The sequence below is a fragment of the Bufo gargarizans genome, chromosome 6, assembly GCF_014858855.1.
Source record: "Bufo gargarizans isolate SCDJY-AF-19 chromosome 6, ASM1485885v1, whole genome shotgun sequence".
Classification (NCBI taxonomy): domain Eukaryota; kingdom Metazoa; phylum Chordata; class Amphibia; order Anura; family Bufonidae; genus Bufo; species Bufo gargarizans.
The window spans coordinates 303,176,183-303,202,674 of record NC_058085.1 but is presented as its reverse complement, the minus strand read 5'-3'; the positions used below and the strand labels follow the sequence as shown (position 1 = coordinate 303,202,674).

General features: G+C 41.3%; 1 protein-coding gene across 1 annotated transcript in view; it reads right to left on the bottom strand.

Annotated features, from left to right (window-relative positions):
• PCDH15 (protocadherin related 15) overlaps positions 1 to 26,492 on the bottom strand; it is a 1,384,495-nt gene that overhangs the window by 783,866 nt on the left and 574,137 nt on the right. The window contains exon 12 of the mRNA XM_044299661.1: positions 12,364 to 12,513. Within this exon, the coding sequence (XP_044155596.1) occupies positions 12,364 to 12,513 (150 nt within the window). The remainder of the gene's footprint in view (positions 1 to 12,363; positions 12,514 to 26,492) is intronic.

Below are 26,492 nucleotides of genomic sequence, written 5' to 3'. Positions count from 1 at the left end.
TCACCAGTCCTACAATGGCAAATAGCAGAAACAATAGTTTTTTCCTTGTCCGCCTTTTTGAGATAAGGTTTGTATAGGGACAGTCATTGAGAGAAAATGCATATCAAAGAACGGCTGCATAAAGACCCCCCAACTGTTTTCCAAACACACAGCCACTGTTACTGAGTTACTGAGCTAAATGTGGTACACACAACACTCAGTGACGTGAATTACATCCGCTCCAGAGCTTTGATAACATCTCCTGAGATTCTACCTCAGGCCTTAGTGTTTTCATTAGAAATTCCTTAGCTAAACTTTAGGCCAGTTCAGAGTGAGCATCAATTTGTGTATATATATTCGTAGTCAAACATCCTGCTGATTTATGATAAAATTTAAGATGGGATTCCACCTAAAATCTTAATGTCTTGCTGTTTTTTATTTTATGTTTAAATTATTCATTCATTTGATTGTCAGCCTCTATCGGTTTCATTATCCTGATAATTATTATTACCTACATTGATGTTTTGTAAACTAACAAAAGTTCTAATTCCACAACATTCTATTATTCCTGAAACATTATTTATGCCTACTCAGAAATGTTCTGAACTCAACAATCCCTGCAGATGCAATAAAAAATGTGCTACCTGCAATAATCTTAAAGTTATACAATTGTGTTAGTTACTTGAGGGCAGATTAATCAAAGAGGTGAATATTTTGTTCTCAAAATTATTCAACTTAAAATGCAATGCCACTGGGCTTATTAATTAAACGCTGACATTTTGAGCAATCTGCCTGCATGTGCTGAATAACACTGAAAGAAATTATGATTCTTCACTACTTTGGAGAAACAAAGACAAAGGGAAAATAAGCAAACAAGTGTATGGGAACCGGGCCAGTCATACTGTCCAGTGCTCATTGAACGCCAGTTTCTCCAGAATTAGGGCTCATGCACACAGCCGTTGCCCGGCCATGCCCGTATTGAATGGATCCACAATCCAGAAGGTCCAATGCGGAACGGAGGAACAGAACACCATGGAAGCACTACTGAGTGCTTCTGTGGGGTTTCTGTCTGTGCCTCTGCACAACAAAAAAGTAGTGCATGCGATCCAGTTGAATGGGTCTGGATCCGTCTGCGGAATCCACATGGATGGATTAGTTCCCCATGGTTCCACATGCACGGAATGGCCGACCGATGGCCATATGTATGAGACCTTAAGAGTAGCTTGGTCATAGTATCCAATTGACTGTTCAAATTTTCTTATTAGCACCCTATGCAACTGGCTACCTACCCTTTGTTTCAATATGATAAAATAAAGTTTCATTGACTTAGTTGTGGATAACCTAATCTTTTCCATGTTTTTCATATTTGTTAGACATCTCAATATTTATATCAGTAGGGGAGATTTATTAAGACTGGAGTTTTATACCTTAGTCTTCAAAAGAAGTGTGCTAAGAAAGATAAGCCTCTCAATAAATTTACACCTCATCTGACAGTCTATGCGCTGTGCCATATATAGATTTGCTTTAAAATTTATGCCAGTTTTGGCATAAATTACAGTGAACCTGTCAGGATATGTGAGACATAAAAACTGCACATGTTTGTGCAAAATGCAAAAAAAATGTAGACTTTAATGTGCCAGAAAATTGGCCTTTGATTAATTACCCTCATTCTGTTTCATTGGAGATCTTATTTATCTTGGATGCTACTGGGTTAATAATGTTTTAAAGCATACCTCCAGTTAAAAAAGAAAAAGTATGAGTTTGAAACATAATCATTTATTTTAATAATAGCACTAGGTTATTTTTCATGGATTGTTCATGGCCCATGCTGCAGCTTTTAACTAGACAGTAGGGTTGAGTGAATACCTGGAAGTTCGGGTTCGACCAAAATTTGCTGCAAAGTTCGGGTTTGGGACCCGAATTTGACCCGAACTTGACCCCGAACCCGAACCCTATTGAAGTCAATGGGGACCCGAACTTTGGGGCACTAAAATGTCTCTAAAAAAGTCATAGAAAGGGCTAGAGGGCTTCAAAAGGAAGTAAAATAGGGGTAAGAGCTGGACAATTGCCCTGCAAACAAATGTGGATAGGGAAATGAATTAAAATAACATAGAATTTAAACAAAAGTAAAAATAAAGATCTTGAACTAGGAGGCAGAGGTAAAAGAGTAGGATGTTGAGGAGGTGGTGGAAGCGGTGGTGGAGCAGGAGGAGGTAGCCAACACTATTTTAGTAGTTTTAACATTTTATTTTTTATAAATTTGGCAATACCCAAAACATTGGGAAATATAAAAAAAAGAAAACAAAGAGAAAGTGCACTGGAGTATAACAATGGCTGCGTGCGGCCGTTATACTTGTCTATTCTGCACAAAGTACGGACAAGTCCTGTGGGATCCATGCCTGGTTCATTTTAATGAATGTGACATTGTCCACATTGGCTCTGGACAGACGGCTGCGCTTGTCTGTGATCACCTCCGCCATGCTGAAAACGCGTTCAGACAATACACTGGCTGTAGGGTAGGCCAGCACCTCCAAGGCGTAAAGGGAAAGCTCAAGCCATGTGTCCAATTTGGAGACCCAGAAGTTGAATGGGGCAGACCCATCAGTCAGTATGTGCAGGCATGTGGACACGTACTGTTCCACCATGTTGCCGAAATGCTGCCTCCTGCTAAGGCTTTCCATATCAGCTGGTGGTGCTGGTTGTTGTGGCGTGATGACAAAGCTTTTCCACATTTTGGCCATGCTAACCCTCCCTTCTGAGGTGCTGGCGGTGCCCCAGCTGCATTGGCGACTTCTTCCTCCTTCTCTGCCTTCGCCTTGTGCTTCCACTGAGCCCCAGGTGCCATCCTCAGCGTGTCTACCAGCATGTGCTTGTACTTGCGTATCTTACGATCACGCTCCAGTGACGAAATTAAGGATGGCATGTTGTCCTTGTAGCAGGGATCCAGCAGGGTGGCCACACAGTAATCAACACTGGTTAGAATGTGGGCAAATCAGAGGTCATTGCCCAAGCACAGCAGCATGTAGTAGCTTATGTGTGCCAGGCTGCCCAGAGGCAATGACAAGCTGTCCTCTGTGGGAAGTGTACTGTATGTGTCCTCTGTATCCCCCCAGCCACACTCCAGTGATACCCATTAGCTGGTTTGGGTGCCACCCTGCTGTGAACATGGTTCCTCCTCCTCATCATCCTCCTCCTCCTCATCAACATCCGCCAGAACTGTACTGTGGGTGGACAATTTTGTACCTGGCCTCTGGCCTCTCTGGAAGCCCGCCCAATAGTGGTGAAGTGGTGCTGTCCTGCAGAGTGACTAACCCATGTGTGCTGCAGCTGAAACTCCACTATTGCCTGCTGCTGTTCGCACAGTCTCTCCAGCATGTGCAAGGTAGAGTTTCACATTGTGGGCACGTCACATATGAGGCGTTGAGCGGGAAGGCCGCAGTTATGCTGCAGCACAGACAGGTGAGCAGCAGAAGGGTGAGAACAACAAAAGCACGCACAGACGGACCACACTTTATGCAGCAGCTCTGACATGTAAGGGTAATTTTTCAGGAACCTCTGTACCACCAAATTTAGCACATGCGCCAGGCAAGGGATGTGCGTAAAACCGGCTAGGCCCAGAGCTGCTATGAGATTTCGCCCATTATCGCACACCACCAGGCCAGGCTTGAGACTCAGTGGCACCAACCACTCATCGGTCTATTGTTCCATGCCCGTCCACAGCTCCTGCGCGGTGTGGGTTTTTCCCCCCAAACAGATGAGTTTCAATACAGCCTGCTGTCATTTCCACCTGGTTGTGCTGAAGTTGGTGGTGAAGGTGTTACACTAACCAGATGAGGAGGCGGTAGAGGAGTAAGCGGAGTAAGAGAAGGAGGCAACAGCTGGCTTTGGTGTGATCAGTCCCTGGGTGCGGTGGGCAGTAGCAGGCATACTGGCTAGGGGACGGCCACTCTTCTTTTGCACACTGCTCCCTATTTTTCTGTGTGGCTGGTGCTGTGGGACCACCACCTCTTCCTCCGAACTGCACACGTCACTCGCATGACCTTGATTCCTATTGGAGTCTAGGACCTCATCATCTTCCACATCATCTTCCTCCTACTCTTCACCCCTGCCCTTCTTGCCGATCTGCACACTGCAGAGATGTGCTGCGGTGGTCCTCCCATGTCCACATCCTGAAACATAAGTGGTTGGGCATCAGTGCACTCAATCTCTTCCACTTCTGGATCAGGGCTATGTGGACAGCCCTTGGAAACCCTGCCAGCAGAGTCTTTAAAAAGCATAAGAGGCTGCTACATGACTTGAGGCTCAGACTCTTTGGCTGATTTGTAAGGGGGTGAGGTGAAAGACAGATGCCAATGGGCTGTAGGTGCCAATTCTGCGCTTTCAGCAGGGGACCGGGTGGGAGACAATGTTAAGAAACTGGAGGCATTGTCAGCCACCCAATCTTCTACCACCTCTACTTGTTCTTGCCTCACCATTTGTACTGGTATACAGGCTTACAAAATAACGTTGAACATTCTATAGCCTACGTCCACCTGAGGAAGGTGTTTCATTTGGGAGTGTAGCTGGCACAGATCGACTACATCATCTCCCTGCAACTGGAGCTCCACCAAACCCAGCAACACCACAACCAGGGCCACATCCTTATTTGATGCTCTCCTCATTCTTTGAGGTCACCCACTGAACTAACAGACAGATTATTTATATTATTTTCCCTGTTACGTATGCAGTGCAGGTGTACTTCACGCAATAAATGTATATATAACGCACACCTAACTAACAGACAGATTATCTATATCAATTTCCCTGTCATGTATGCAGTGCAGGTGTACTTCACACAATAAATGGGTATATGATGTGCACCTAACTAACTGACGGATTAACTATGTTATTTTCCCTGTCACTTATGCAGTGCAGGTGTACTTTACACAAAAAATGGGTATATGATGTGCACCTAACTAATAGACGGGTCAGGGGTACAAAGTACAATGTTGCATTGCACCCACACAAAAAAATCACTGTAGGTCACCCACAGAATTAACAGCCAGATTTATGATTAGCTTTCTGTGTCAGGGGTGCAAATATGGTGTATTTCACCCTCAATAAATCACACTAACACTGCCCCTCACTTCAGCTGCCTGCTTTCAGTCCCTTCACTACTGAGAGCTGATGGGCGGTGCTACACGTGATCCAGCTTATATAGCGGCATGGCTGTGATGGCTTCTAAGGGCACACAGCCTAAAAGCGTGTTGATTGGCTGCCCTGCAGCCTTTTCAAAAAGCTTTATTAAATGCCCGAACACCAAACTTAACCACTTACCGCTAAGCTAACACCGAAAGGAGTCATCTCCGCCGCGCTCCCAGGCTACGCTAACGCCGATTGGCGTCATCTCGCGTGAGCCGAGATTTCCTGTGAACGCGCGCACACAGGAGCGCGCGTTCACAGGAACGCATAGTGCACAAGTTCATCTGCAGCCTGCCGGCCGCGATCATTGGCTGGCAGGCTGTAGATTTTTGAATTGTCCAATGAAATGGTTATGTCAGACGCTATTTTGAAAATAGCGTCTGATATAACTGCTGCCTGGTCCTCTGGTGGTCCCTTTCGCTTGGATCGACCACCAGAGGACACAGGCAGCTCAGTAAGTAGCACCAAACACCACACTACACATTAGATATTACCCTGTCATTTATTAACCCCTTATTTAGCACCTGATCACCCATATTAGACTCCCTGATCACCCTGATCACCCCCTTGTCCACCCCCCTGTCATTGATCACCCCCCCCTGTAAGGGTCCCTCATCCCTGCCAGGTAGTTAGCTACTTGCTAGGTAGTTTAGCGCCCACCGCACCGCACCGCAGTCACCGATTAGTCGCTGATTAGCGTCATCGCTGTCGCTAATCAGCACTAGTACTATATAGTATCTGTAAGTGATCAATACTGATCGCAATCAGATCTATATAAGTACATTAGGGTCACCTTAGGTTCTACAAAAAACGCAGTGTTCGCCCGATCAGGCCTGATCTTGTGCGCACACTTGCGTTCAGTCCGCCCCGCCGCAGTGACAGAATTTTTTTTTTCTGATCACTGCAAAAACACTGTAAAATCGCTGCACCGCTATAAAGGTCACTTTTGAGCTTTTTGGATCTTTATTAGCGATCGCAGCTTTACTTCGCAAGCAGTCCCTTTTACTAGGCAGGTTTGCTCTTTTTCCTGGGTAGTCTCAGAGGAATACCCCCTAAATTTAGTGAACCCAAAATGTCAAACAAGGGGTATTCCGCTGAAGAGGCCTACAGGATTCTGGCCGTGATGGATGAAAGCGATGGGGACGCCTCATCCGCTGAATCCAGTGGTTCAGAATATGAACCTGTAGACAGCAGTGGCACTCTAACGGCTAGTGAGGATGACGAGGTAGAGGTCCCTGCTACGGCCAGACGTACCCGTTCCCATGTCAGGGTTCTGCATACCCTGCATGATGATCCTCATTTGCAGCAGAGTGGTGCTAGCGCTGATCTTGTTTATGGTGCGGCATACACCAGCAGCGCAGCACAGCCTGGACCTTCTACCAGCACTGCCGTATTCCCTGGTGAAGTGGCGAGCACCAGAAGGGCAGTTCCAGCTGGTACGGTGGCACGTGCAATAACTCCTCTGTCGCAGCCACCGCGTTCACAGGCCCGTAGAACCCTTAGTCTCCCAGAGGTGCTGGCAAATCCTAATTGGCAATCCCCTGATTCCGCCGCACCCGTATTGCCCCCTTTCACCGCCCAGTCTGGAGTTTGCGTGGAGACGGCTCATTTAGGATCGGCCCTTCAGTTTTTTGAGCTGTTCTTCACCGCGGATCTCTATGACCTAGTTGTGGCAGAAACCAACCGCTACGCCACACAGTTTATTACCGCCAATCCGGAAAGCTTCTATGCCCAGCCTTTCCGGTGGAAACCAGTCACCGTTTCCGAGTTTAAATTTTTTTTGGGCCTTCTCCTCAGCATGGGTCTAACTAAAAAAAATGTATTGCAGTCATATTGGTCTAAAGACCCAATACATTTCATGCCCATGTTCTCTGCTGCAATGTCTAGGGCACGTTTTGAGGCCATCATGTGCTTTATGCATTTTACGGACAATAGCACCTGTCATCCAAGAGGCCACCCTGCTTATGACCGGCTCCATAAAATTCGGCCCCTCATAGACCATTTGTCATCCAGATTTGCAGATGCGTATACCCCTAATCAAAACATCTGCATAGACGAGTCCCTAGTACATTTTACCGGGCGCCTTGGCATAAAACAGTACATCCCCAGCAAGCGCGCCCGGTATGGGGTCAAACTGTATAAGCTCTGTGAAAGGGCCACAGGCTATACATATCGTTTTAGGGTCTATGAGGGAAAAGACTCAAAACTGGAGCCGGTCGGATGTCCTGACTACCTGGGGAGCAGTGGCAAGATTGTCTGGGACTTGGTGTCACCCTTACTCCACAAGGGGTACCACTTATACGTGGACAATTTTTACTCAAGCGTGGCCCTCTTTCGGCACTTACATCTAGTCGGAATTCAATGCTGTGGCACCGCGCGACCTAGTCGCCGGGGCTTCCCCCAACGGCTCGTTAGTACCCGACTTGCACGGGGGGAGAGGGCTGCCTTGTGTGACCAAGAACTGCTCGCGGTGAAGTGGAGGGACAAGAGGGACGTTTACCTTCTGTCCACCATTCACGCAGACACGACTGTCCAAATTGAACGGGCAACTGGAGTCATTGTGAAACCCCTCTCTGTCCACGACTATAACCTTCACATGGGAGGGGTGGACTTCAATGACCAGATGTTGGCTCCCTATTTAGTTTCCCGCAGAACCAGACGCTGGTATAAGAAGGTGTCTGTTTATTTGATCCAATTGGCGATGTACAATAGTTTTGTTCTCTACAGTAAGGCTGGGAGAACAGGATCCTTCCTAAAATTCCAGGAAGAGATCATTTCGGAAATCCTGTATCCAGGAGGGTCCGTGCCCCAAGGCCCTGATGTAGTGAGCCGGCTACATGGCAGACACTTCCCGTCTGTCTATCCTGGTACCCCAACTCAACGTTCCACAAGAAAAAGATGTTGTGTCTGTAGCAGGGGTGGAATAAGGCGTGACACCACCTTCTTTTGTCCTGACTGTCCTGACCAGCCTGCCCTATGCATAGGGGAGTGTTTCTGCAAGTTCCACACTCAGGTACACTATTAGCATAGGGATTGCGTACACAGGACAGGCACACAGGGGTCTTAGGGCCCTTTCACACAGAGCTGCCACAAACCTCTCCTTTCACCTGGGACAAAGTGCATAATGTACTTCGCCGCATCTCTGGGCGATTTGCGCTTTGCACATTGTCCCATGGGGAAGGAGAGGTTTGTTCAATAAAGGTAAAAAAAAAAAAATAATCACCGGTAAGCAAAAAAGTTATTGTTCTGTTTCAAAAGTTTATAAAAGTTAATGTTAATAAATTTATTGCGTTGCGGCCTGTTTTTTTTTTTTTTTTACCTTCTAGGTGGACCAAGCGATCAAGCAGCTGCAGCACTGATGTGCATTCTGACAGAAGCATTGCGCTGCTGTCAGATTACACAAAAGTCAGTGTATGCGGCGCTGCAAGACGAGATTTCTCCTCTGCAGTAACAGATACGTTTGCCAAGGCATACGAGCTGAGGAGGAGGCGGCGTTCCTATGCTTTGGCAAACACTTTGTATATATAAAAAAATATTAAAAATCCCGGTAATGATTTATTCATCCACATCGATTGATGTGAATGGAGAAATCGGGTTTGCCAGGGCATACGAGCTAAGTGGGTATGGATGTTGGGCGGAGCTCCTATGTCCTGGCAGACGCCTTTCCCCTCCTTTTTTTTTTGGGCAGAGATTTTTTCATCCACATTGATCGATGCGAATGAAGAAATCTGTGCCGTTCATTTTTTTCTTTCAGCCCAGAGGCTGAACGGGAAAAAAAATCTCATTACCTGTATGCTCAAATAAGGAGAATAGCAGAAACTCCTAATGCTGGCCATACATGTAATGATTGCGGAGACCCTCAAATGCCAGGGCAGTACAAACACCCCACAACTGACCCCATTTTGGAAAGAAGACACCCCAATGTATTCGCTGAGGGGCATATTGAGTCCATGAAAGTTTTAAATTTTTGACCCAAGTTAGCGGAAATTGAGACTTTGTGAGAAAAAACAAAAAAAAAATCAATTTCCGCTAACTTATGCCAAAAATGTTTTTTCTATGAACTCGCCATGCCCCTCAATGAATACCTTGGGGTGTCTTCTTTCCAAAATGGGGTCACATGTGGGGTATTTATACTGCCCTGGCCTTTTAGGGGCCCTAAAGCGTGAGAAGAAGTCTGGGATCCAAATGTCTAAAAATGCCCTCCTAAAAGGAATTTGGGCACCTTTGCGCATCTAGGCTGCAAAAAAGTGTCACACATGTGGTATCGCCGTACTCAGGAGAAGTTGGGGAATGTGTTTTGGGGTGTCATTTTACATATACCCATGCTGGGTGAGATAAATATCTTGGTCAAATGCCAACTTTGTATAAAAAAAATGGGAAATGTTGTCTTTTGCCAAGATATTTCTCTCACCCAGCATGGGTATATGTAAAATGACACCCCAAAACACATTCCCCAACTTCCCCCGAGTACGGCGATACCAGATGTGTGACACTTTTTTGCAGCCTAGGTGGGCAAAGGGGCACACATTCCAAAGAGCACCTTTCGGATTTCGCAGGCCATTTTTTACAGATTTTGATTTCACACTACTTCTCACACATATGGTCCCCTAAATTGCCAGGGCAGTATAACTACCCCACAAGTGACCCCATTTTGGAAAGAAGACACCCCAAGGTATTCCATGAGGGGCATGGCGAGTTCCTAGAATTTTTTATTTTTTGTCGCAAGTTAGTGGAATATGAGACTTTGTAAGGAAAAAAATAAAAATAAAAAAATCATCATTTTCCGCTAACTTGTGACAAAAAATAAAAAATTCTAGGAACTCGCCATGCCCCTCACGGAATACCTTGGGGTGTCTTCTTTCCAAAATGGGGTCAAAATGGGGTCACTTGTGGGGTGGGGTTGAAATCAAAATCTGTAAAAAATGGCTGGTGAAATCCTAAAGGTGCTCTTTGGAATGTGTGCCCCTTTGCCCACCTAGGCTGCAAAAAAGTGTCACACATCTGGTATCGCCGTACTCGGGGGAAGTTGGGGAATGTGTTTTGGGGTGTCATTTTACATATACCCATGCTGGGTGAGAGAAATATCTTGGCAAAAGACAACATTTCCCATTTTTTTTATACAAAGTTGGCATTTGACCAAGATATTTATCTCACCCAGCATGGGTATATGTAAAATGACACCCCAAAACACATTCCCCAACTTCCCCCGAGTACGGCGATACCAGATGTGTGACACTTTTTTGCAGCCTAGGTGGGCAAAGGGGCACACATTCCAAAGAGCACCTTTAGGATTTCACCAGCCATTTTTTACAGATTTTGATTTCAACCCCACCCCACAAGTGACCCCATTTTGACCCCATTTTGGAAAGAAGACACCCCAAGGTATTCCGTGAGGGGCATGGCGAGTTCCTAGAATTTTTTATTTTTTGTCACAAGTTAGCGGAAAATGATGATTTTTTTATTTTTATTTTTTTCCTTACAAAGTCTCATATTCCACTAACTTGCGACAAAAAATAAAAAATTCTAGGAACTCGCCATGCCCCTCATGGAATACCTTGGGGTGTCTTCTTTCCAAAATGGGGTCACTTGTGGGGTAGTTATACTGCCCTGGCAATTTAGGGGCCCATATGAGTGAGAAGTAGTTTGAAATCAAAATCTGTAAAAAATGGCTGGTGAAATCCTAAAGGTGCTCTTTGGAATGTGTGCCCCTTTGCCCACCTAGGCTGCCAAAAAGTGTCACACATCTGGTATCGCCGTACTCAGGAGAAGTTGGGGAATGTGTTTTGGGGTGTCATTTTACATATACCCATGCTGGGTGAGAGAAATATCTTGGCAAAATACAACATTTCCCTTTTTTTATACAAAGTTGGCATTTGACCAAGATATTTATCTCACCCAGCATGGGTATATGTAAAATGACACCCCAAAACACATTCCCCAACTTCCCCCGAGTACGGCGATACCAGATGTGTGACACTTTTTTGCAGCCTAGGTGGGCAAAGGGGCACACATTCCAAAGAGCACCTTTCGGATTTCGCAGGCCATTTTTTACAGATTTTGATTTCACACTACTTCTCACACATATGGTCCCCTAAATTGCCAGGGCAGTATAACTACCCCACAAGTGACCCCATTTTGGAAAGAAGACACCCCAAGGTATTCCGTGAGGGGCATGGCGAGTTCCTAGAATTTTTTATTTTTTGTCACAAGTTAGTGGAATATGAGACTTTGTAAGAAAAAAATAAAATAAAAAATAAATCATCATTTTCCGCTAACTTGTGACAAAAAATAAAAACTTCTATGAGCTCACTATGCCCATCAGCGAATACCTTAGGGTGTCTACTTTTCTATTGTCTGGGCATTGTAGAACCTCAGGAAACATGACAGGTGCTCAAAAAGTCAGAGCTGTTTCAAAAAGCGGAAATTCACATTTTTGTACCATAGTTTGTAAACGCTATAACTTTTACCCAAACCATTTTTTTTTTTTACCCAAACATTTTTTTTTTATCAAAGACATGTAGAACAATAAATTTTGCGAAAAATTTATATATGGATGTCGTTTTTTTTGCAAAATTTTACAACTGAAAGTGAAAAATGTCATTTTTTTGCAAAAAAAATCGTTAAATTTCAATTAATAACAAAAAAAGTAAAAATGTCAGCAGCAATGAAATACCACCAAATGAAAGCTCTATTAGTGAGAAGAAAAGGAGGTAAAATTCATTTGGGTGGTAAGTTGCATGACTGAGCAATAAACTGCTAAAGTTGTGGAGTGCCGATTTGTAAAAAAGGGCCTGGTCACTAGGGGGGTATAAACCTGTGGTCCTTAAGTGGTTAAACCCAAACTTTTCCAGCAAAGTTCGGGTTCAGGTCTGAGTACCAAAAATCGTAAAGTTCGGTATGGACCCGAACTTTACAGTTCGGGTTCGCTGAACACTACTAGACAGTAGTAGACAAAGCATCCTCAGAGGCTACCATTTGCAGTACAGATGCCAGCACAGTAGGATCATAACTGAAGACTGTAGATACGCTACTCTTATAAAGAAAAACCTTAATATTTAGTAGATGGCTAACAAATATTTCCAATAGTAATAAAACTGATAATTAATTTGCAACAAGTCTGAATGGACATCTATGTATGAGGCTGAAATATTTATTTATTTATTTTGAAATTCAGGTTCCTATTCATGTTAGTATATAACTTACTTTTATTATGCTCTCGCCAGGTGCCATGTCTGTATAGATCTTGATGTTATAGGAGATGCTGGAAAAAGTTGGGGTGTTGTCATTAGCATCAATAACAATAATGTTCACAGTGACTGGAGAACTTTCTTGAGTACCATCTGAAGCCACTAACTGTTGAAAAAAAATATATATATATTACTATATACAATACAAATGTAAATTCATTTAAAAGGATGTTCACAAAATGAAACACCTTGGTCATTTCCAGTAGATTAGTTATAAATATGTATTGGCTATCATTAAGACATCATGAAATTATATTTCAAAGCAAATCTTTCAGCATGAAAAAGCTGTGAAATCTATAGCCAGTATGTTATAGAGAGGAGGAACTGAGCAGATTGATATTGTTAGAATAGAAATTCGAATCAGTTTTTTAAAAATATTCTGATTCATTTGGATAGATTTTGTCCAAAGACATAGACATTTAGAAGGAACTTGTCACCATGAAAATGCATTTTAAGCTATAGATGTCAGGTTATAGAGGAGGAGCTTGATATATACCGTAGATTGATATAAAGTTTTGTTGGAAAAGATTCAGTAAAACTTGCATTCTTTCACTAAAATTAGTGTTTATTTTGGGCTTTAAAGTCACGAGACAGCCACATCAGTGATTGAAAGCCTTCCCTCTATAACTGTGTATACAGAGATAGCTGTCAATCACTGGACCGCCTCCTGGACTTCAAAGCCAGAATGAGCAGGAATTGAAATTAAGTTTTACTGAATCTATTTCAATAAAACTATACACCAATGTGCTCAGCTGTTCCTACTCTATACCCTGATGCCTGCAACTCAGACTCCATGTTTAACATGGCAAGTTTCTTTTATAGTACTTTTAATTTGGGTAGAACTGACCAAATCTAATTTCTTTTTGCCCAAATTGGACCGAAATGAGTTTCAGAAAAATCACTCTTTTCTAATTTTCAGTTTTATGGGCAAAGATTCAGCAAAACTTGCAATGTATTCATTTAAGTGTCTGTTCATTCTAGGCTTAGGAGTCCAGGGAGCGGTCCTACCAATGATTATCCTGTAAGACTATATAAACAGATGTGGCTATCTATAAGTAGCACCTCCCACATAACTTCTAAACATAGAAAGCAAAAAAAGTTTGCTGAATCTTTTCCTATGAAACTATATATCGATGCGCTCGGCTCGTCCTGCTCAATATAGTGCTGCCTGCAGATTGTAGTACATTTTTAAGGTGAAACGTTTTCTTCAACCCTTTCATGACAAGGCCCATTTTTTATTTTATTTTTTTATTTTCATTTTTCCTTTCTGCATTCCAAGAGCCAGCATAGCCATATAAGGGCTTTATTTTGGGGTGGCAAAAGTTGTGTTTTTAATGACACCAATTAAATTACTATATCTTGCATTGATAAATAGGAAAAAAAATCTTTATAAGGTAAAATCGAAAAAATATGTCTACTATAGTTTTTTAGGTTTAATTTTTACAACATTACCTATGCACAAAAAATATACAAGCTTATTATGTAGGTTAGTAAAATCATGCTGATACCAAATTTGTATAATATTTATTATGTTTTACTTCTTTCAACCCCATCCCCAATATGCATTTTGAGCCTTAGTGACTATGCATTTAATTTTTTTTTTTTCATTTTCTGATCACCACATTCCAAGAGTTATAACTTAGAGTATAATTGAACAATACCCGATAATAGTTCTTTTCAGATATAATGATAAAAATTATGTTTATTGCTTTATTATTTTTATACATAATTTGTAATATTTTAGTATTTTACTTGTATTTTAATTCCCCCTAAAGGACTTGAATATGCAACTGTTTTATCACTCATACTGCATAAGTGCAATATCTTACATTCTCCGGTCTTCCTATAAAGCTCAGCCAAAGGCAGTTTATATAGTGTTGAGTGAATCAAATCATCCAAAATGGAATTCCATCCGAATTTTAGGAAAAATACATTCAGCAACAAATCTGAATTTCCTTGCTCTTCGTGGTAACAAATATTTTTTTTTCCCTAAAATGGCGGCTATATGTTACAAGGTGAAAGTAAGAAGCCTGGAAATGAGAGATCACCCATAATGTCATGCACAACAGCCAATTAGCAGCTAGCCAGCCTCTGTGATGTCACAGCCCTTTAAAAGCCTCATCCCGCTTGGTATCCACCATTTCACTGTGAGTTGAGCATAGGGAGAGATGTGACAAGCGCGAAGGACAGTGTTGCTAAAAGCTTTTAATTGTAGAATATTGAATCATGAGAATGTAGGGACAGTGCAGCGAGATCGTAGGGAGAGTTTTTACCCACTGTATAGAGAGCATAGAGAGAGCATAGGGAGACTGCAGAGACAGTGCAGGGTTTTTAATCTGAAGCTGAAGTGATCCCTAGGAGACAGTATGGTTTGCTTCAATCCCTGTGTAGGCTACAGATCTATCAAATAAACAGTGCCCTCCTTACTTAACAAATAAGCAGTTCTATTATGCCTTGATTTTCAAATTAGGGTGAATTAGCTGTCTAATTTTACTGTTATTGGAGTAAAATTTAATAGATAAGCAGTTCTATTAGGCCTTGATTTTCAAATTGGGGTTAATAGGCTTTCAAATTTTTATTTTATTTGGGTATCCACCTTGTTTATTACATAAGCAATTCTCTTAGGCCTTGCTTGCCAAATTGGGGTGAATAAGTTGTTTAATTCTAATGTTATTGGGGTGTCCACCTGCCCGTCACAATAACTGATTCACTACCAGAAAGGACTAGCTATGCATGTTGCTGCGATGCACAGTGTTGTACACCGATATATTTGATTTAACATGCTTCATGACTAATAAATCAGAACAAAGCTAATTTTTTTAAAAAAATTGGCGAAGCATCTAAATCAAATTTTTTAAAACTCTAGCAGTTTACATTGGCAGACCAGGGAGCCTTCATAAGTCCCAGGCTGCCAGAGAAACTGTTTGGTACTTTGCGATTTCACCAAGGGTGGGGGAGATCAGAGGAAAAAATTAGCTCTGGCCTTCTGTCTAAACAATCGAATGCCATAGTTGCAACTGACCATCATATCTGAGGTGTGTTAGCTCTGATCCCAGCCATGACAGCCATATATTAGCTGTGTAAGATAGCTGGAACCCATTGTGCATACAGCTGGCTCAGCTTATGAGCCCATTCTATACATTTCACATGCACCTTGCATGTACATCAAGGTGCATGAAGGGGTTAAATTATATTTATAAATACATAAATTGGTCATAAGGTCACAAATAAGGACATTTATCAAATCTGCTACACAAGTTTTGTGGCATAAAAATTTCTAAAACCAGGTCTGCATAGCAACTACAGTCTAAAAAAATAGCCTCAAACATACTCCCCCAATAGTAAGTAATATCTATGCCCTAAAAACAGATAGATGATGTTTTTATATTTGAAATTTCTTTTTTAGACACAAGTATGTCTGAGTGAGGTCTAAATGGATTGACTGGAATGCTTTTTAGAGTTTTTTGAGATGTTACCAACTAGACATGAAAAGTTGCAAAAAGTTGCAAAAGTATGCAAAAGTTCAAATAAAGGAACAAATGTTTCAACTTCCTGTCTTCCTGTTACATGACTTTATAGATATGATTTTACAATTCCTTTAATAAACTCTTTTTAAGTAAAGGGGTTTTCCAGGACTTAGATATTGATAATCCACAGTGGGATGCGAAAGTTTGGGCAACCTTGTTAATCGTCATGATTTTCCTGTATAAATCGTTGGTTGGTACGATAAAAAATGTCAGTTAAATATATCATATAGGAGACACACACAGTGATATTTGAGAAGTGAAATTAAGTTTATTGGATTTACACAAAGTGTGCTATAATTGTTTAAACTAAATTTGGCAAGTGCATAAATTTGGGCACTGTTGTCATTTTATTGATTCCAAAACCTTTAGAACTAAATATTGGACCTCAAATTGGCTTGGTAAGCTCAGTGACCCCTGACCTACATTCACAGGTGAATTCAATTATGAGAAAGAGTATTTAAGGGGGTCAATTGTAAGTTTCCCTCCTCTTTAAATTTTCTCTGAAGAGTAGCAACATGGGGGGTCTCAAAACAACTCTCAAATGACCTGAAGACAAAGATTGTTCACCATCATGGTTTAGGGGAAGGATACAGAAAGCTGTCTCAGAGATTTCAGCTGTCTGTTTCTACAGTTAGGAACATATTGAGGAAATGGAAGACCACAGGCTCAGTTCAAGTTAAGGCTCGAAGTGGCAGACCAAGAAAAATCTCGGATCGACAGAAGCGACGAATGGTGAGAACAGTCAGAGTTGACCCACAGACCAGAACCAAAGACCTACGACATCATCTTGCTGCAGATGGAGTCACTGTGCATCGTTCAACCATTTGGCGCACTTTACACAAGGAGATGCTGTATGCGAGAGTGATGCAGAGGAAGCCTTTTATCCGCCCACAGCACAAAAAGTGCCGCTTGAGGTGGGCTAAAGAACATTTGGACAAGCCAGCTTCATTTTGGAATAAGATGCTGTGGACTGATGAAACTAAAATTGAGTTATTTGGCCATAACAAGGGGCGTTATGCATAGAGGAAAAATAACACAGCATTCCAAGAAAAACACCTGCTACCTACAGTAAAATATAGTGGTGGTTCCATCATGCTGTGGTTCAATCATGCCAATGGACCAGGGAACCTAATCACAGTAAATGGCACCATGAAAAAAGAGTAATACATGATAGTTCTCAACGACAACATCAGGCAGTCTGCAGAGATACTTGGCATTGGGCACCAGTGGACATTTCAGCATGACAATGACCCAAAACACACAGCAAAAGTGGTGAAGAAATGGTTAGCTGACAACAACATTAACGTTTTGGAGTGGCTCAGCCAGAGTCCAGAGAATCTGCGTAGGGAGCTAAAGATTAGGGTGATGGCAAGAAGACCCTCCAACCTGAAAGATTTGGAGCTCATTGCTAAAGATGAATGGGCAAAAATACCTGTGGAGATATGCAAAAAGCTAGTTTGCAATTATAGGAAGCGTTTGGTTGCTGTAATAGCCAATAAAGACTTTTCTATTGATTATTGAGAAGGGTATGAATAATTTTGGACTTTTTGCTCAAATGTAAATAAAAGCTGAGAAATGTTTTTTTTTCCCCACAATAATGCCTCTTGTACATCGTCCTATTATCTTTTGGGAGACACCTATGTCATTTCCCGTCCAAAAATTACTTGCTGGTTGAATAAAAGTAACTTTAAGTTAAAATTTGCCAAGGGTATGAATAATTATGGGCAGCACTGTATGTCTTCAAATACTATTGTTTCATTAATAAATAAAAAAAGCTCAGAATATTTCCAACTCATGTATCGTACCCCCTCCAATCTGATATTGATGACCTATCCTGATGATTCAGAGTCTTCGTAAACACCTTTAAATGTTTTATTACCCACTGATGTCAGTAAACGCAATATATAGGCAACATTCTAGAGCGATATGTTGATTATAGGAATAAATATGAAATTTAATATAACATATTTTACATATTTATATTCAAAACAGTGAAATAGTTTGAATATTCCTATAAAGAACAACAGAAGAGTTATTCTTGTTTTCATCAAAAGATAAAGGAAAAAGTCTGGTAGAGTCTTCTATAATAAATTCAGTTGATTGGAAATGATTAAGAAAGACATGCTCCTGTCTATTTAATGTCTTACAGCTGGCAATTTATATCAAAACAAAAAACAAGTCATGAGGAGAAATGAACTGCCTATAGAGCCCAAAGACAGAATTGTGTGAAGCCATAGATCTAAAGAATAGTACAAAAAAATCTACTGTATTGAACGTTCCCAAAAGCACAGTCACCTCCATAACTGTTAAATGAAAAAAGTTTGGAACAACCAAGGCTCTTCCTAGAGCTCCAAAGATCCTGTGTGCAAATGGTAGAAACTTCTAGAAGGTCAATCATCACTACAACAATTCACCAATCTAGGCTTTATGGCAAAGTGGTCAGAAAGAAGCCTCTCCTGAGTGAAATACACATAAATCTTTGCAAAAAATAAGCACATAAAGGATTCTCAGACTTTGAGAAGCAAGATCTGGTCTGATGAAACCAATATTTAAATTTTTAGCCTCAATTCTCAGTGTCATGTTTTGAGGACACCAGCCACCAATCCAAACTATCTGTATAATAAAGCATGGTAGTGGCAACATCATGCTATTGGCTGATTTTCAGTGGCTGGGACAGGGAGATTGGCTAGAGTTTAGGGAAAGTTTAATGGAACGAAGTACAGAGATATTCTTAATGAAAAACTGATCCAGTGTGCTCTGGGTCTCAAACTTGATCAAAGGTTTACCTTAAAATAAGACAATGACCCTAACCACACAGATGTGACAACACAGGATGTCCAAGATGGGCCAATTTCTTTAAGGATTAGCTGTCAATAGATAGATAGATAGATAGATAGATATAATAAAAAGGAAATTCCACAGCACTTCCCAAAATAGATATGTGTTTATTTCACCAGATGCTTTGTTTTACTATTGTTTGAAGTGCTGTCCAGCCGTTTTGAGATAGATAGATAGATAGATAGTTAGATATATTGCTGTATTTGATCTTGGCCAAATTGGTTCATCATTTTATGAGGCCTAAAATATAAGTGTTAATTGTGAGACCCAATTACTAGTCATACTGTGTTATTTTAAGCTGACACATTTCTGGCAATGCTCCTTAGCATTTCTCTCCAATATAGACACCTCAGTGCATTTGATAAGCTACTTTCATTCAGAATTAGCCTCCTATGACAAATAAAGCTTGTCTATGCATGGCCGAGTCCCTTTATTATCAATTTTATTTTGTTTTCTTTCATTATATATATCATTCATATTCAGAGCCAAGATTTTCTCAGAAACTTGATGAAAAAAACAATATTATTTGTGATTGAAGCTGGGTTTTTTTCAGCCAATATATCAGAAGCTGTACGATTATATTCCAAGCCAAGGTGCACAACTCATCCAAATTTAGAAATTTTTAAATTTTCTATTCACTTACTAGACTTTCTGGGAGTTAATATGAATTTGACAGACTTGACATTACTTTCTGGCAAGCTCAGAAGTGCAACTTCATCTGTCTAGGTATAATGGTTTCTCAGCATATGAAAATGAAGAGGGATAGTCATTTTAATTTTCCCTGCAGGCATTGGCTCCTTAGTGTAATAGCTAAAGCATAAATCACTGTATTAGCATTTAGTATGTGACACGTGCATTGATAGCAATACAACAACACTGATTATTATGAAGCCTTTCATTTCCATCTGTATTATATAAAAGACAAGGGGGGGGGGAGTAATGTTACTCCAAAAATGTCTTATCAGCCATACAACTTTACCAAAGGCTGAATATATACATTCCAGAGATAATTTTATTTATTATTCCTATATTGGAGCTTTGCTACTTAACTCAGAACTGCCAAAAAAGAAAATCAGAAGCAAAGTACCAAGAATCATTACAAATGCAATTCTGTATACAACATGTTTTCCATCTTTAACACCTTCAGGACCTTGGACGAGTATACTCGTCCTGGAGCAAGGGTACTTAGCGCTCCAGGATGAGTATACTCGTCCTGGCATTAAACTGTCACCATGTCTGCAGCGCTGAGTGCCAGCTGTTACACACAGCCAGGCACCCAGGGTCAATGCCGTGGGGGGTCCTGTGACCCCCCCCATATCGGCGATCGCTGCAAACCGCAGGTCAATTCAGACCTGCCGTTTGCAGCGCTTTATGTTGTTTCTGATCCCTGCGGTCCCTGAATGCATTTATGATGGCGGGGTGCAGGGGGGCAGTTTGTGGGTGTTTTTTGGGGGGCGGTGCGGCAGTTGCGGGAGGCGGGCGGTGTGGCAGACGGTATCGCGATCCCCCGCCCGCCTCCCGCTGAATTTTCATTGGTGGTCAGTGGTACCAGAGTGTCAGCACATTGCTGCGATGTCAGCCGTTTCACCCTTTACGGACCGCGGTATGGAAAGGGTAAAGTCAGGGAGCTCCCTCCCTCTGCCATCGGGGGGCTGCTGTGCCTTTGCAGCCCCCAGATGTATGGGGGGACAGAGGGAGGGAGCTCCCCTCCTTCCCCTTCCCCGTCTGCTCCGTTGTGGCAGACAGGGAAGGTTCCCATGGCAACAGGACGCCTTCTCAGGCGTCCTGCTGTCCATGGTGCTGAACAGATCTATGCTAAAAGCATAGATCTGTTCAGTGTAAGTAAAATACAGTACAGTACAATATATATTGTACTGTACTGTATTATACAGACATCAGACTCACTGGATCTTCAAGAACCAAGTGGGTCTGGGTCCAAAAAAAAAACACATTTATCACTGAATAAAAATTACAAAAATAAAATACACTACACATATTAGGTATCGCCGCGTCTGTAACGACCTGATCTATAAAACGGTCATGTTACTTTCCCCACACGGAGAACGCCATAAAAATAAAAAAATAAAAATTATCAGGAAATTGAAATTTTGCCCACCTTACTTCCCAAAAATGGTAATAAAAGTGATCAAAAGAGTTGCATGTACGCCGAAATAGTACCAATCAAACCGTCACCTCATCCCGCAAAAAATGAGCCTCTACATGAGACAATACTATAACATGATTATTTTTTTTTGTTTACAAAATTATATTATTGTGTAAAAGTTACATAAATAAAAAAAGTAGACATATTAGGTATCGCCGCGTCCGTATTGACCAGCTCTATAATAATATCACATGAGCTAACCCCTCAGATGAACACCGTAAAAAAATAAATAAAAAAAACTGTGCTAAATAAACAATTTTTTGTCACCTTACATTACAAAAAGTGTAATAGCAAGCGATCAAAAAGTAATATGCACCCCAAAATAGCGCCAATCAAATCGTCATCTCATCCCGCAAAAATCATACTCTACTCAAGATAATCGCCCAAAAATTTTAGTTGCAACTTTTTCATACGAAATCTTCAACATTTGGAGTATGACCATTTACTTCCCTCTAGACAACTTTCTAGTCTACTACCTGTGATTCCCAATATGTAAAAAACTATAACTGCTTTCCACTCCTTGTAGACAGTTAAACTCTTTATTATAGTCTATATGTATATATCTAATGTATTCTTCTCTTTAATATATAGCCTAAATAGAATACTTTTCCCAGCATGCTGTGAGTTGTAGCTATAGTTTTACAATATATGAGTTTTCACAGGCTATTTTTGTCGGCACACACACTCCATGGCAGACAGTGCTGCCATTGTTCTTTTCCCTGGGTAATCAAGCAGGGCCTTCATGCGCAGAAGCTCTGGCCAATCAGGAGTGATGCTGGGACATCTGGCTTCATGACATCATAGTGTCATGTGACTTGGGCATCCCATGTGACTTATGGAACACCCTATTTAAACAGGCAGCTGCTGGCCACAGTTGCCTGTGATTAGGTGCCTTATACACAATATCCTGATATTTTGCATTATCCTCTGGATTATTGTAGCTTGTTTCTGACCTTTTCCTCTTTGCCTGACTTTTGGATTTGACAAGACTTCCTGTTATGATTTCTAGCTTGTTTCTTATTTCAGTTTTTTTTATTTAGCTTATTTTGGATTCTCCTGGTATTGACCTTGGCTTGAATAGTTTTGATTGTCCTCACTGCTGGTTTGGTTCTGTCTAGTTGTGGGCCATCACCGGTTGATGTAAGTAGATAGGGATAGTAGTGTGGGTGGCTTTCAGGCCGTCACTGATCTTTATTGTAACAATCAGTTTTTTTCATTTTTGTATGTATCTTATGTCTGTTTGCCTCTATTTTATAAATTTCCATCAAGTATTTTTTTTAACAGGACAGATAAAATAGAGATTGTCTCATTTTAGTTCTGTTAAACAAGATACTACAAGATATGTCTTCTGTCATATCCTGTCATACTATTCTTTTTGATATCTGTTTATTATTATTATTAATTTTGTGTACACAAATTATATAAACAGGAATTTTTACCAGGATGAAAATACATGGTGTGAATTCAATCTATTCTAAAAGAGTAGCCATTTAAAAAGGCGATTTGTCAAGTGATTTGTTAAAAAAAAAAAAAAAAAACACATCATGAAGAAACATATAAATTAGGTGGTTTAAAGGAAAAATGGGTTAAAGTAACAAGATTTGTAATTTCTCTTGGTTCCACTTTTGATCAAAAGACAATATGATACAGATTTACTGCACTTATGCAAGATTTTTGTGCCAGCAGCTACCCATTTATCAGAATGTGATACAATCATCAATACACCAATATACGTAGATCACTGATGGGGAAAACAAATTATTTATGTTACTAAAAGTAATAACCAACATGAAAGTCTCTGACCATAGATTTGGAAACTATAATTTTAAGGGTAATGTTATATTTAGTATCAAGAATTGAAACAAGGTACAATGATAGATCCACTTACTTCAGCCATAGATATTAAATACTAGAACACCACATAGGACTTTAGAAATATAAACTTGTTCATATCTGAGTCATGTTTCACCGACCTGGAGTAGAGAAATTTACATTTTTGCAATAGGGAAATATTAGATGTGTAGGGTAAAATATTTTATAAGGCTGGTGCCATAAATAAATATTATTAATTAGATCACAGAGAACAAAGAAAAATTTTCCTGTGTCTACAGTAAATATTGCATTTTTAAACTTGTCATGGCACCCCCTGATGTTCTTTTGGTTCAAATTCAGAACATCCACCTAATATGTTCAGTACTGGTGATAGAAAGCATCTTCTGTAGTGTTTATAGAGCACCAAAGTGCTCGGGTGCTCTGGCCGAACACATTGGGATGCTCTGGTGCTCTACCGAGCACCTGAGTATAATGGAAGTCATTTGGAGAACCCGAGCATTAAACCAGGCAGGTCAGAAAATGATGGAAACACCACCTAACTGGACTCTCAGGTCACTGCTGGGAATGATGTTGTCCGAGTAGTATGCCACTTTTACAGACTAACAATAATAAGCAAACAAATATTGATTTTAGAGGAAAAATTGTTAGGAAACATTCTATACTATATATTTACTTGTATATAAAGTGCAAGTGTTGCCAAAAATTGCAATGAAGAGGCACTCCGATACAACCTGTATATCACATAAAGGAGAGCCTCATTCAAATTGTGGTACAAATGTTCAGGTAGTGGAACTCCTACACTCATAAAGCCTATGCACTAAGTGAAAGGGCTGCCAAAAATTACAAGGAATCGGCACTCTAATACACCCTTTGTTACACATAAAAGAGGGCATCATACACAGCCTTGAAGTGAGGGTCTGCTGGTGAGCTGACCCTGTAAGAAAATATATGCAAAGGGAATATATGCAAGGACAAATAAGCATGTGTTGATATGATGGAAGAGGAGAAGGAGGATGAGTGGGAAGCGGTGCATGGAAATAAAGTGTATTCATTTAATGTGCTTTTATGTTCATCAGCTTTCCTCTTGTGGAGTCGAAAAGTAATGGTCAATCCAGGCCTTGTTCATTTTTATAAGCGTTAACCTGTCAGCATTTTCAGTTGAAAGGCAGATACGCTTATCTGTTATAATGCCACTAGCAGCACAAAATACCCACTCAGACAAAACGCTGGCGGCAGGGCAGGCCAGCACCTCCAAGGCGTAGAGTGCCAGTTTGTGCCACATGTCCAGCTTGGACACCCAGTAGTTGTAAGGCACTGAGGGATCATTAAGGACGCTGACACGGTCTGCATTGTACTCCTTCACTATCTTCCCAAATTTTCCCTCCTTGTAACACTAGGACGCGCATCAGAGTGAGCGTGCTGGCAGAATGTCATGAAACTGTCCCAGGTCTTGGAGAGTGTTGCCCTGCCTCTATTGCTGTGGCACTGTGTTCCCCTTGTCTCCCCTCCTCAGTTGGCCAAGGAACTATGGACTCTGCCGCTAGCGTTGTCAGATGGAAATTTTTGGAGCAATTTTTCAACAAGGATCTTCTGGTATTGCACCGTGTTGCTCATCATCTCCACCAGAGCACCAGAGAAATGAGAGTTGAGAAGTTATTTTTGTAGCAGGGGTCGAGAAGAGTGAACAACCAGAAATCTGTGTTGTCTAAAATGCATATAGCGTGTGGGTTGTGGGAAAGGCAGCCTAACATGAAGTCAGCCATGTGTGCCAGAGTGCCAACAGGCCAGACTTCGCTGTCGTCATCAGGAGGATCACTCTCAATCTCCTCATCCTCTTCCTCCTCTTCTGCCCACCCACGCTGTACAGATAGAATTAAACTTTCATGGGTACTACCCTCTGTAGCGGAGGCAACCGTAACCTGCTCCTCCCCATCCTCCTCCTCCTCTTCATCATCCAATTTGCGCTTAGAAGACAAACTGAAGGTGGTCTGGCTATCACCCAGTGTAATGTCTTCCCCCATTTCCACCTATTCCACATGCAAAGTGCCGTCCTTAATTGTGAGCAGTGAGCATTTGAGTAGACACAGAAGTGTGATGGTTACGCTGATAATAGCCCTATAGCCACTCACATCTGTGTTAATTACTCAAAGTTTCTTAAAACCTCATAGAGGTCAGACATCCATGCCCACTCCTTGCTTCTGAATAGCGAAAGATGACTGGAAAGGCGACAACCATGCTGTGGCTGGTATTCCACTACTGCCCTCTGCTGCCCACAAAGCCTGGACAACATGTGGAACGTGGAGTTCCAGCACGTGCTCACGTCACACAACAGCTGGTGAGCTGTCAAATTGAAATGCTGCTGCAGCGTTGACAGACCGACTGAAGTTGTCAATGACTTGTGGAAATGTGCACATACGCGGCACACCTTCACCAGTAGCTCAGGCAAGTTCGGGTAGGTTATGAGAAACAGCTAAACCACTAAGTTTAAGACGTGGGCTAGGCATGGGATGTGTCTGAGCTTGCCGAGCTCCAAAGCAGCCACTAAGTTACGGCCATTATCAGACAAAACCATGCCTGGATGTAGGTTGAGTGGCGAGTAGAGATGGCCTTGTTTTTCCCCCGGCGTTTGTTTCGCTGTGAATTTTGCTTATTCCAATTCGCAGAACATGCGAACATATGGCAATAATCGCATGTGCCATATTTTTGGTATAGCGCCAAACTTTGACCCATGACACATCCATCAGGTGGGACAGGCCAGCCAATTGATATGTTTCAGCACATGGACACAGCACATACCTTTTAAATAAACCCGATCTGGCTGCCATTTTACATTCAGTTTTTTGCCAGTGTAGGGAGAGGTTGCTGTGTGGAGCAGGGACAGACTGTTAGGGACACCAAACACTAGCTAATAGGGCCACAAAAGTCCTTTTAAGGATTAGTATAGGTGTGCTATCGATAGGTGTGACATACTGAGATACCGCAGATAGATAGAGGAAAAAATGCTATTGGAATAACTAATTGCCCCCCCCCCCCCCAAAAAAAAAAGATGGAAGGGTGTGATATACCTATAATATACCTTCCAACATAGAAATTATATTATAGTGCATTTGTATTGTGAAGCAGTTGTGTGTGCTTCTGCTGCGATACTGCAGCTAGATAGAGGGCTAAACGCTATTGGAATAATTAATTGCAACTGGTGTTATATACCTGTTGCCCCCCCCCCCAAAAAAAATAATAATAATGATTGAGGGATGTGATATACCTAAAATATACCTTCTAACATAGAAAGTATATTATAGTGCATTTGTATTGTGCAGCAGTTGTGTGCTGTTCTGCTGAGATACCACAGCTAGATAAAGTGACAAACGCTATTTGAAGTAACTAACTGCAACTGGTGTGATATACCTGTTGCCCCCCCACCCAAAAAAATAAATAAATGATTGAAGGGTGTGATATACCTATAATATACCTTCCAACATAGAAAGTATATAATAGTGCATTTGTATTGTGCAGCAGTTGTGTGTGGTTCTGCTGAGATACTGCAGCTAGATAGAGGGACAAACGCTATTGGAATAAGTAATTGCAACAGGTGTGATATACCTGTTGCCTCCAAAAAACTGATTAAGGGGTATAATATACCTGCTTCCGCAAAATACTGATTAAGGGGTTTGATATGCCCCCTTCCACAAATACTTATAAAGTGATGTAATGCACCATCTTCCA